The 12,347-nt window shown below is 42.3% G+C and overlaps 1 protein-coding gene across 10 annotated transcripts in view; it reads right to left on the minus strand.

The window, feature by feature from the left end:
• SH3D19 (SH3 domain containing 19) overlaps window positions 1-12,347 on the minus strand; it is a 194,804-nt gene that overhangs the window by 43,389 nt on the left and 139,068 nt on the right. For 5 of the 10 annotated variants that reach the window (XM_044930517.2, XM_025268165.3, XM_045163175.1 and 2 more), the window contains 4 exons: window positions 9,771-9,813; window positions 7,156-7,294; window positions 6,882-7,044; window positions 4,813-5,802 (listed from right to left, as the gene is read on the minus strand). In XM_044930517.2, coding sequence (XP_044786452.2) covers window positions 4,813-5,802; window positions 6,882-7,044; window positions 7,156-7,294; window positions 9,771-9,813 — 1,335 coding nt within the window. Of the gene's footprint in view, window positions 1-4,812; window positions 5,803-6,881; window positions 7,045-7,155; window positions 7,295-9,770; window positions 9,814-11,175; window positions 11,217-12,347 lie in introns of all 10 variants that reach the window. The other 5 variants (XM_045163174.1, XM_025268166.3, XM_025268167.3 and 2 more) reach the window with 3 other exon arrangements.

Genomic DNA, 12,347 nt, shown 5'->3' on the forward strand with positions numbered 1-12,347 from the left:
CCTCTGGGGCAAAGACAAGCGATATCTCTTAGTTTCTTTCATCCTAATTCTGCTTACGTCCAGCTATTTAAAAGCCAGGTTCCCCCAACCTCCCCTGACTACCCACTTCCCTCATAAAAGACAACCTTTGTTAGCATTTTTTACGTGGCTTCCAAAGACACAGGATATTTGCAAGTAAGTATGTGTTTTAACACCAACAATAGCTAAAATACCATGAATACTATCGATACTTTGTATTTTTCACCTAATAATATCTTGGAGATTGGTCCATAGTAGGTCCATAGTAGGCATAACAGGTGTCTGCCTCTTTTTTAGTTACTGCACAATATTCCATTGTATGGATGCATCAAAATTTATGTAAGCGGTCCACTAAGGATTATTTCCAGTATTTCATAGTAGAAGTCCTTGATCTGGGGTGAAGAATAGGCCCTTGAGGCTCTGGAAATTGTACCTCCAATTGTGCATATATGTCAAAACAGTATTTTCAAAGTAGTAAAAGATTCAAAGGCTAATCAGATTCTCTGAGTTCTGTGATCCAGAAAGGGTTAAGAACCTCAGGGTCATAATTTTCTCTATCAAAGACTGTTTCCTCTTGCTTCTACAGAAAAAATCAAAACTGTCTGCAAAAGCATCTCCTAACCAAGTCTAAGGAAAGCCCGCGGCATCTTTCTCTACTGTTACTTGCAGTGTTTACTCAGCCCTCCTTCCAGCCCCTCGCACCAATGCCAGTTACTCTACACCCGCTGCCAAACAAGCAGGCCCCTTCACACCTATACTGCGTGGCCTTCATTACCGGGTCGAGAAAAACACCTATACTGCGTGGCCTTCATTACCGGGTCGAGAAAAACATGGCGGGAATGTACTTTCTGCCCATTACCTGTCTCTAATAATATGCTTGTCATCGTAATTGGTTTCACCATCCTGGGCTTGCTTTTCTGTCATTTTTTCCCCTTGAGTTCTGTTAATAGCAGAAATTGGCTGCTAAACTATTATTCTGGTCTGTGTAATGGGGCTGAGAGCAGAAGCATTCTGCTTTTTTGACAATCGGGTATGATTTGTAAAGGTGTGAAGAGGAACTGCTAATGCTTCTCAGCTCTATTACATTAACCTGGAAGGCATTCTAGCCAAGAAATGAATCCAATATTAAACACCTGTATTATGAGTTTCCCCTTAATAATTTTTCTAATCCTTACAATGTTTTCATAGCTTCAGTATTTTCTGATCTCTATTTCCTGAGATTAATATGGCAACTTCATTTTATGAAAACTACTTTATTGGATTTTCTTTCTTTTTGAGGAGAGAGAAAAAGACGGAAAGGCCCATTTGTGAGTTTCTTGCCTTTCTCTGGGGTTCCTCCCCAGTTTCTGGCTAATGCCAGGATGATTAGGCAAGTTTTCACAAAGAGACCATAATCCTTTACTTACAAAGACAATATTATTAATATACCATCAAAAAGTCACAAAGCCTTACAGCATAGGGAATACAGTCAATAATATTGTAATAACTTTGTATGATGGCAGATGGTAACCAGACTTACGGTGATCATTTGAAATACTGAATCACCAGGCTACGCACATGGAACCAACATAATGTTGTAGGTCAATTATACTTCAGTCTAAAAATGTGTAGGGCTTCCCTGGTGGTCCAGTGGTTAGGGGAAACCAGTTTGATCCTTGGTCCAGGAAGAGTCCACATGGCAACTAAGCCAGTGCACCGCAACTCTTGAGCCTGTGCTCCACAAGGAGAGAAACCACCGCCATCAGAAGCTCCAAAGAGCAGCTCCCACTCGCCACAACCAGAGAAAGCCCGCATGCACCAACGAGGACCCAGTGCAAACAAAAAATAGTTCCCTTCTCTAAAAGAGTCACAAAGCCCCAGTCATTAAATAAAAATCCCCCTACATTTTGAAGAATTCAGAGATAATCTTGAATGCCTCTGGAGGCCAATAAGCAAGGAAGCAACAAGGTCCAATGTATGCTCTAGAAACACCCCTTGGGTAAGCATGGTATGGTTGACGGTGGTTTGGAAGCAGAAGCAGAAGCTCAATTAGCAGGTCACTGCAGTTATCTGGCGGAGAAGGCGATGGAACCCCACTCCAGTACTCTTGCCTGGAAAATCCCATGGATGGAGGAGCCTGGTGGGCTGCAGTCCATGGGGTCGCTAAGAGTTGGACACGACTGAGCGACTTCACTTTCACTCTTCACTTTCATGCATTGGAGAAGGAAATGGCAACCCACTCCAGTGTTCTTGCCTGGAGAATCCCAGGGACGGGGGAGACTGGTGAGCTGCCGTCTATGGGGTCGCACAGAGTCGGACACGACTGAAGTGACTTAGCATCAGCAGTTATCTGGACCTGAAGATTAGAAACCTGGGCTAGTAGCAGGAGGGATGGAGATGAGAGAAAGAACTATCATAAGGTAAAACCAGCAGGACTTGGCAACTTATTGGATGTGAAGGGCAAGAAGTAAGAATAATAACCACCACTTAATGAGCACACACTGTGTTTCAGACAATGTGATAGAGCTTTCCTGCATAATCATATTTAATACTCGCAATGCCTCCACGAGGAGTATTATGATGTTTTATAGATGAGGAAACCAAGGCACTATGGGGTTAAGTAAATTGCCTCAGGTCCCACAGCAATTAAGTGGTGGGCTCCAGCCTGCCTGACTCTAAATTCAAACAACTGGCCACTGTGCGTGACAGGTAGGGAGGCTCAAGCATGATGTACGGGGCTCTTTAGGAAGGCTACAGTGTGACGGAGAAGCTAGGACAGGAGCAGAGTACAGGAAGGGGAGCAGGCTTAAAAGGAAGACAGAGGGACTTCCCTGGTGGCCCAGTGGTTAAGCCTCGGCATTCCCAGTGTGGGGGGCGCAGATCCAAGCCCCATTTGGGAACCTAAGCTCCGGCATGCCATATAAGTAAATAAATAAAAATAGAAAGAAGATAGTGCTCAGTTCAGGATAACTCCACAAGCAAGAGCAATGGTTAAAGCAGTTGGGTAGGGCAAGCAAATTACACCTCTTACTGAAAGGTGCTTCAATAATTAAATGTTGTACAGAAATCAAGAAACAGAAAAGGCTGAGTAGGAAGCTCGACACGATGCTCATGTTGATGGATACTGTTGACCTTCCTTTTTGAAGATGACTGTAATTATCTGCCTGATGACATAGACTAAATTCTCAGCAATTATTAACCATGGTGCCATCAGCACAGACTCTAGCAGCTTCAGAAGGTGGTGTTACTTTGGCTTGTACTGTTCCCACCCCTTCACAGCTTCCTGGTATTGGATCTAACCCTCTCTGTCCTACTTGGAACCCTGTTAACGCCAAAAAGGTTTAAATAAAAAATGCTATAATGAAGACTTGAAAAGTTTTTAATGTGTTGCCTGGTTTAAGGATTCATGAAAATGTTGAGGTGCAACGTGATAGAGTTAAAAATAAGCTAGACTTAAAATAAAAAGATGCAGCTTGAATCCTGCCTTGGAAAATTACTAGTTTTATGATACTGATTAAGTTAGGTGTTTATCTCACTCAGTCTGATATTCTTCATATGTCAATGAACCATGATGCCTTGCCGAGGGTTACTGTGAGGATTAAATTCAATAATGTATGTCTGGGATCTAGCAGAGGGTTTGGAACACAGCAGAAACTCAATATATTCTACTGTTTTTCTTTTCACTTCTTATGGACAAGAGGCACGCTACAGTCAGTTCCTACATTGTGTGCGTGGTAAATATTTAATAAATATATGGTTGTTATCATCTGAAATACATCTGTGCTCTGCAGAATTTGGTTTTGCATTAGAGTTTATATCATTTTGATGCATCTTAAACATTTAGATGATAACAGCTAACCTTTTGAAAATAGTATTATGCTTATATGTTCATAAACTCTACCCAAATAAGTAAATAGCAGTAAATGGAACCTTACTGATGACAAGTAGAGCAGCTTGGTTTGGCAAATCAAAGATAAGCTTTACCATCACACTTTCCATCTGAACAGTGTGAGGAAAGGAAAAAAAAAAAAAAGACTCTCTGCCTCTTGGGAAATCTAATTGTCCTAATTTTGGCAGGAAACTTACAACTATTGTATTTTATTTACAAAACTTTAGCATTCCCAAGGGAAGGTGTTCTGTGAAGATTGTGGAACATTTTGCAACATATGGCTGGGTTGACTGCTCTTGCCAAAGTCCTCCGCAGGGCTGGCCCCTCTCCCGGCACTCTCTCAGGGCTCAGTCAATCTGAGGAGCCCTTCTGGGGCATGACTTTCCATCTCTGAGAAGTTTCCCCTATATCCCCCTCATGCTCCAATCTCCACTTGCCTGAGGAAGGAGCCAGCCTCTCATCTAGTTAAGTCCCTGGTCCCAGTCAGCTTATTCCTGCCTTGATGACAGTAATCAGCACATGTGGGACTTCCCTGGTGGTGGAAGACTCCGAGCTCCCAATGCAGGGGGTCCTGATTCGATCCCTAGTAAGGGAACTAGATCTCACATGCCGCAACTAAGATCCCACGTGCCACAACTAAGATCTGGCACCACCAAATAAATATTTTTTAAAACCCACGCATCTTCCTCTTTTTCTCTATCTCCCCACCTCAGATTTTCCCTTCGCTCTGATTCTTTCTTCCACCTAGCTCCTTGTTTCTTAACCTCACTGTTCCTCCCTGTCTCTACACACACACGCACGCATGTGCACACATGTGCATGTCCATACCTCAAGAACTCACGTGCTGGAAATGAAAACAGCAGGTGCCTTTTCAAGACAACCCTCTGAGAAGTTTAGATTCCTTTCTACTTCTGGGTTTTACTCACCCAGAACCATGTCTGGACCAACAGAGTCCTCAGCCAGGTTCCCAGATGGTGGGGGTAAAACATCGTCGTCGAAGCTGATGAGGTCGATGTCACCCGGAGGCTTGCTCTGCTGAGCAGGAACCGGGGGGCTGGCTGGGGGTCCCTCTCCCAGTGACCTGAAGGCTTTGGCTTGTGACGCCACCGAGAGTCGGGGAGGCACAGTGACCGGTTTCAGCAAAGCCACAGAGCAGGGGGCGGTTTCTGAGGACACTGATTTCTTGGGCAGTAAAGGCCGAGGAGCGGGAGTCGGGGCTTTCTTCCCACCATTGGGGCTCTCAGCCATGGGCCCTCCACCCAGACTCTCAAGGTTAATGCTCCGGATAAGGCCAGGATTTGGTTTCTTTGGCAATTCGGGCTTGGTGACGGGGCTGCTCCTTGCTTCCTTCGGCGGAGAGTGTGGGGAGGGGGCCCCCCTGAGTCTGCTTGCGGTCCAGGAGTCCCATTCTCCGGAGGCTCTGCTGGCTGCAGGTTTGGGAGCCACAGAGGGTTTCCCTGAGGAAACAGCAGGTCTGGGCGGGATTGTGCGGGGCACAATTTCTGGCTTCTTGGGCAGTCCCAAGCTTTCTGTATTTGTCTGGCCCTCAAGCGCTTTGATCCTGGAAACGACAGTGCTTCGGCTCTGCTCTGCGCTCATCGTGTTCATCGCAGCCTGGCCCTCGGGGCAGCTGGCACCTTCCCACAGGGGCGGGGGCCGGCTGGGGGCTGCCTCCTCCTGCGCGGCTACCGGACTGCTCCGGGAATTCTGCTCTTTAACGTGAGAATCTCTGGCCACTGGTCTGAGGTTGCTTTTTGATCTTGGTTTTGGCACTGGACATCTTGGAGCACTGGAGTTTTGTGGACAATTCTGTTCTTCAGAAATATCAAAGACGATTAGAGGCCCCTCGTTTGTTGGAGGGTGCCTGGCTGAGAGGGCGGGGGAAGGCTGGAGGGGTTTCAGAGGTGCCTGTAGGGCTGACAAGACCAAAATGAACAGAAGCTGCAATGTGACTATTTCAAAGGAAAAAGATACACAGATTTAAAAAATATACATATAGAATAACAAGAGATTTTGGTTTCCTTCATTAGTAAAAAGTAATTCTAAAATCATGGGGGAAATGTTTATATTCAGCTTCCTGCAGGAGGGTTCTTCAGGTTGCATTTATTCATTTAAGAAATATTCATTATATAATATTTTAAAACATCATTAAATTCCTGATTCTCAGTAGATGTATCAATAAACCATCTCTCTTGTCAAAATTTTAACAATTCTTGCTTTACTTTTCCAAGGTAACTTACTCTTATCTGTTATCCTAATACAATACCCCCCTCTTTCTTTCTGCCACGTGGCATGTAGGATCTTGGGCTCCTAGACGGTGCAGTGGTTAAGAATCCACCTGCCAATGCAGGAGATGCAAAAGACTCGGGTTCGATCCCTGGGTTGGAAAGATTCCTTGGAGTAGGAAATGGTTACCCACTCCAATATTCTTGGCTGGAAAATTCCATGAACAGAGGATCCTGTAACTCATGGAGTTACAAAGAGTCAGACATGACCGAGTGACTGAGCGTGCGCGCGCGCGCACACACACACACACACACACACACACACACAAATGCAGGATCTTAATTTCCCAACCAGTGATCAAACTCCACACCCCCTGCATTGGAATGCAAAGACTTAACCACTGAATCACCAGGGAAATCCCTACAAGGGCTTTTAAAAAGCCTAAAAGGACAACTTTTAGCATCCTACTAAGTTTAAGTTGCTAAATATACCGGCTTTCTCAATGGAAATAAAGGGCATCAGCATGAGTTAAAAAGGATGATGTTTTTGTGATATGAACTAGGATGAACCCTAGAGATTGGGGCTGCAGCTTGTGAGAATGATCTATTATAATAATCACAGCAAGGCCAAATAAAGCAAGCACACAGTGATCACATACCAACTGGAAATCGAGCTCAATGAATTATGCACAAATTGCAAACTATTTTAAAGGCTGGAGTCTACTGATTACTTCCTGAGAACTAGGTTGGAAGGAAGGAAGACAAATTACTTGCATTACTTTGAGGCAGATGGTTGTCTATTTCTTCTGAAAAGTCAGTCTGAGTTGCTGAAGTAATAGTGTGCCGTGGAGTGGCAGCAGCATTATTATTATTTGTAGTGTTAACTTGAACTTGGTTGATTTCTTTTATGACTTGTTCATAAGATGGTGGGAGCTGCAAAATGAAGAATGAAGATTTTAAACAGCTGTAGGCGATAGCCAAGGTTCTTATCTTTGAACTTCATTTAAAAATAAAATGCAAAGAGGTAATGCGATATTTACTCACCTCAGCAGGAACCAGCTCACTGGGCCTCCAAGGGCCCCCTGCAGAAGCTGGGGGAAATGCCAGTCCTGGTGGGTGGGCTCCTGGAAACCACGAGGTGGGCCTTAGCGGCTCAGCTGCCACAATGGTGATCTCTGGGCGCCTGGAAACAGACAGAAGCCTCAGTGAGGTTTTGTCTATTTGCAAGTGTTCAAAGATTTATGAAAATAACTATCAGCCAAGAAAGTGACATAAAGCCTGCCAGTCACAGAAATGACCTGTCTGGCCTGGGCTGTCTCTACCAGTATACCCAGGCAGGCTTCGAAGGAGCAAATGACAGCCATCCTCCGAGACACTGGCCTCAGAGTTAGAGATGCACCTCGAGCACACTTCACTCTGCCTTGGCTGATCAGAATTCAGATCCAAGACCCACACAACCTCGTTCTCCCAGGGCTCTGCTATCTGGCCTATGGTACAAACATAGGTGCATCGTAAGGTAGAAACATGCATTGGTCAAATGGAAATGTTTTGTTTCCTGTTATTCCAAAGTACATACTCTGAAACAATACTATATAATTAGAAGAACAGCGTCTTCCTCCTCACTGGACCTCTCCCTCAGTCAGTTATCTTTGAGTGTTTAGAGTTGGCACGTTCACTTCTAGACCCTGATGTGTGTTCCTGTGTTCCTGTCAGTCTGTATATGAATCTGATGATTAATCTTCAGTCCTGAGGAGCCACAGTGATTTAGGTGTGGCTTCTTTCATTATTCTCTTAAGCTGATTCTCTGATCTCATGTTTAACCTTCAACCTGATTTCGTAACAAATACCAATTGCCTGACTCTGAGCAAACTCATCAACCTCTCTTGAGCCTCACTTTTCTCATCTAACAAATAGGTGTGATGGTGACCTGCTCTGCCTTTCTCTGGTACTCTAGGGAAAATAAAAATAAAATGCACTGCCATTACTAAAACTGTACACGCACACACATTCTCATGCTAGCTTGTGAAACAGTAGAACCTGCCCATTGATTTTGTTTGAACTGTATTCCCTAAGAACCTCTGCTTACAGCTTTTAAAAATTTAAATAATAAGAATTATTTATTAGGACAAATAACTGAAATAAGAACATATTTCAATGAGAAAAATGATTAAAGTATATGATCACCTCACAAATATTATTTAATCACAAAAGTCACATATTGGAAGAAATTGCATTGACAAAGGGAACTATAATTACCAGATCTAATTATTAAGAAAAGCCAGGTTCTGAGGTGTATGTACAGAATCTAGCTACCTATCTTCATAATCTGGAATGTACTATTCAAAGTTATTAATTGTTGCTGTCTTTACATAGGAGAGTGAATAAGCTGTGTTTTATTCTTTATATTTTTCTCAGTTTTCCAATACTTTCTGTAATGAGCATGTATTAAGAGTTAGAAAAATTGTTTCACAAATTGCATTTAGCCTTTAGCCCTCTTAGATATAATGCTAAGTGTGCTGCTGCTGCTACTGCTGCTAAGTCACTTCAGTTGTGTTCAACTCTGTGCGACCCCGTGGACTGCAGCCTACCAGGCTTCTCCGTCCCTGGGATTCTCCAGGCAAGAACACTGGAGCGGGTTGCCATTTCCTTCTCCAATGCATGAAAGTGGAAAGTGAAAGTGAAGTCGCTCAGTCATGTCCGACTCTTAGCGACCCCATGGACGGCAGCCCACCAGGCTCCTCCGTCCATGGGATTTTCCAGGCAACAGTACTGGAGTGGGGTGCCATTGCCTTCTAGCACAATTAACTTTGACTTCCCTCTGTGGAATCCAAAAGAGTTATTCCAATGTTCCAATGTTTATATAGCTTTTATCTAAATAGATAGTGAGCTACTAGTTAATAAATGTTAACCACTGTACATGTATTAGCCCTCATGCCAACCCTATGACGTATTTTAAAGGTGGGGATACATAAACTAAGAAAGGTTAAGGAGCTTGCCCGAGGGCACAGGGTGAGACAGCGAAGTCAGGATTTGAACTTGGTTAAAGTCCCTGTTCATTACTATACACTATACTTTAAGAAATTTGAAAGCGGGGACAATAAATCTACCTTTCTACTCGTCTACCTGTCCGCCCTTCCATTCATCCTCCCATCGGTCCCTCTATTGGTCCTTCCTTCTGTCTGTACAGTGACTCACTCCTCCCTGCTCCCCACCCCACCAGTCATCTAGCCATTTTTATTCACTTGCTATCCATCTAGCTTACCCGACTTTTCCTTTATCTTTCCTTTATTCAGTTTTCTGTCCTGTCATCAGTATGTCATCAGTTCATTCATCCATGTGATATTTACTAAGTAACTATGAGGTACAAAGCATATCTTTGAGGCATTTACAGCAATGCTTTCCATATAGCAATGGCTTAATAAACATTTTGAAACTGACTTCAGTAAACGATTACTGTCAAGAGAACATTTTCAGGCTTTACTGCCTCTTTTCTCAACAGAAACCATCATTCAAACTTGTAGATTAATTTAGAAAATGTATTGATGAGGTAGAACACTGTAATATACTGTTGATGATAAAAATATGCAATGTGTTAACTGATGATACTTTTACTTCATAATTAGCAGAATATATGTCCTCTATTATAAATATAACCATACCTCCTATCTCGATGAAGCTCACTCTGAATAGAAGTCCGAGAAGCTACAAAAGAAACAATACTCTGATATAGTACAAAATTCATACATTGAATAAAGGTTTAAACTTTTACAGGATACAATTTTGGAAAAAGTTAGCTAATACTTGACATTAGATTGAACATATGAATTTTATCACCCATAAGTAGAAAAGCAAATCAAAACAATCTTCTCATATGGCATAAAGTTAATTATAGTTATATATTTGAGTTACATAAGAAAATATAGATTTCAAAAACATTCCAAAGCACGTTCTGTGGTTCTGAAAATAATTTGAAGAATGAACAAAGCAGACAGCTATTAAGTAGAAACTGCCTGGTAAGAACATTATGATGATAGGAAATAACGATGGGCAGAAAAGAATTTTAAATATCTATTCTAATCCATATGATTATGCTTTTGTGATATTTGTTTATAAATCTATTGTAAAGAAGTGGAAGTGGTCAAATTTCCAACTATTTTCTAATTTTTCTTGAGTTTTACGAGGTTAAGTTGTTTTGTTACTTAAATTGAGATAATACATGCAAAAAGTGTTCAAATCACTTTTATAAACATGTTTAGAGACTATTATTGTACATGCAGCACTAACTTTTCCCTTAAACCTCAAACTCCAAAAACTAGATGGATTACATTTTTCCAAATTTTATTTTAAAATTAAATTCTGTATTAACCAGATGACTTGGAAAATGTGTCACACATGGGGTCACTATTACACACACATGTGTAACAGAGAACAGTATTCCTATTTTAAGAAGCACATTTAAAAGATACCTTAAAAAAAATCAAATAGTATATGGTAAAAAATTTGTGGAAAAAGGGGGATTTGTTTCAGATATCAACTATTTCTACTTCCTATGTCTCTCTGATATTCTACTTTTTTAGTTCTTTCGATTTGAACAGGTTGAAGGTATGACTCTTTCTTCCTCCTGTTAAGTTCTGGTTCTCTCTGATCCAGGAGGCTGCCCAAGCTGGGAAGGCAGGGGTAGAGATGGGAGAGGGGATGAACTTTAGGCTGGGGCTGGCGCTGTGACAGCGGATCCTGCATGGGGTTAGCAAAGCAAAACTAACACCTGAAACCAAACCCTTGGGTTTCGGGTTGGAGGATGTTCTGACCTCCTATCATCAACCGGTGTGACTGACTGGTACACGTCTATCAAGAGTTAAACCAAGCTGAGGTATATTTTCTCTACTGGAAAAAGAGTACAGAGAGGCTGAAGCTCTGAGCAGCAGGTCTGATTTGTAAGAATGGGTTCATTAAGACAGAGGCTCACCAAGTAAGCTACAATCACATCACCACGATCACTAAAGCCAGAATCAGCAGACATAGCACTTTTAAAAGACATCATGTTATTTATCATCACAAACATACCTCTTCCACGGGGCATTTTTGCTGTGTACTATTCATGAATGCTAAAGGAAAAAAAGAAGGGGTTACAGAAGAAGAAAGGGAGAAAAAAGAGTGAACCCAGTTGCCTAAGCTCTAAAAGGAATTCAGCAGCAAAACTGTCTTGCCATGCCAGTGTTTCTCCCCCTCTGCATTTCGAGAAAAAGGAAAAGTTGATGAACCATAGTTTCAGAGACTAAAGAATTATGTTTCAGGCAGGATATCCACACACATAACCATGGGGGCGGCGGGGTGGGGGCAGTGGCGAGGCAGGGCAGGGATGGAAATCTTCCTACAGTTTTTAGCAAAAAAAAAAAAAGAATCATTTTACAAAATCAATTTGCTACTTCAACAGGGATCGATTTTAAAGTATGAATAATATGTAAAAGGTAATTCAGTAGTCAATTTACATCTTTCAAATGGGTGGCTTTTCACTTGACTCTGCCCCTTCACACCAGCGGTTGTTAGTAACGGGCCCCCACCCCTGGCAAGCAGACGGAACCCCCACACTGATGGAGCAGGATGGCGGGACTGAAGGCCCCCTAATCGTACTTACAGGCCTCCCCCACAGTCTTGCAGAATCACTCCTCTCCCCTCTCCTGCTCTGAACTTCTCCCCTCACACTCCCTCATCTTTGAAATCTCTTCTCTCCTGACCCTTATAGGATGACTGGCACTTTTTGTCAGTGAACAAGTTTAATAGCTAGAAACACTTCACATAAGTGCCTCACAATCTTCCTGCTAATTTCTCAGCTGTCTGCTTAATCTCATTCTCATTTCACCAGATTAAACAGATTTGATCTGGTTGTTGCCAGGAGAATCAAATTTGCCACCATGGCCCACACAGAACAACATGCTCCTTTTAACCTCTGCCACAAACTGCCAGTCTTCTGTGCATTTTGGATTAAGACCACAGAACAAAGGCAAGATTTTCTTAGTGAAATGTCTATTGTTTCATAGAATTATTCACAAAGTTTTCAGTTCATATGGCTGAATTCTCAGTACAAAGGAAAATTCATATCCAGTTGTTTATAAAAGATTGAGATCTGGATTTGCAATATTAGTGCTAATAAAGAACTCTCCTAAATTCCAACAGGGTCATAAATCTGGATGGATCCTTAATGACCATCCTTCTCCAACCTCACAGATGAGGAGAAT

This window comes from Bubalus bubalis, chromosome 17 (assembly GCF_019923935.1).
Source record: "Bubalus bubalis isolate 160015118507 breed Murrah chromosome 17, NDDB_SH_1, whole genome shotgun sequence".
NCBI lineage: Eukaryota > Metazoa > Chordata > Mammalia > Artiodactyla > Bovidae > Bubalus > Bubalus bubalis.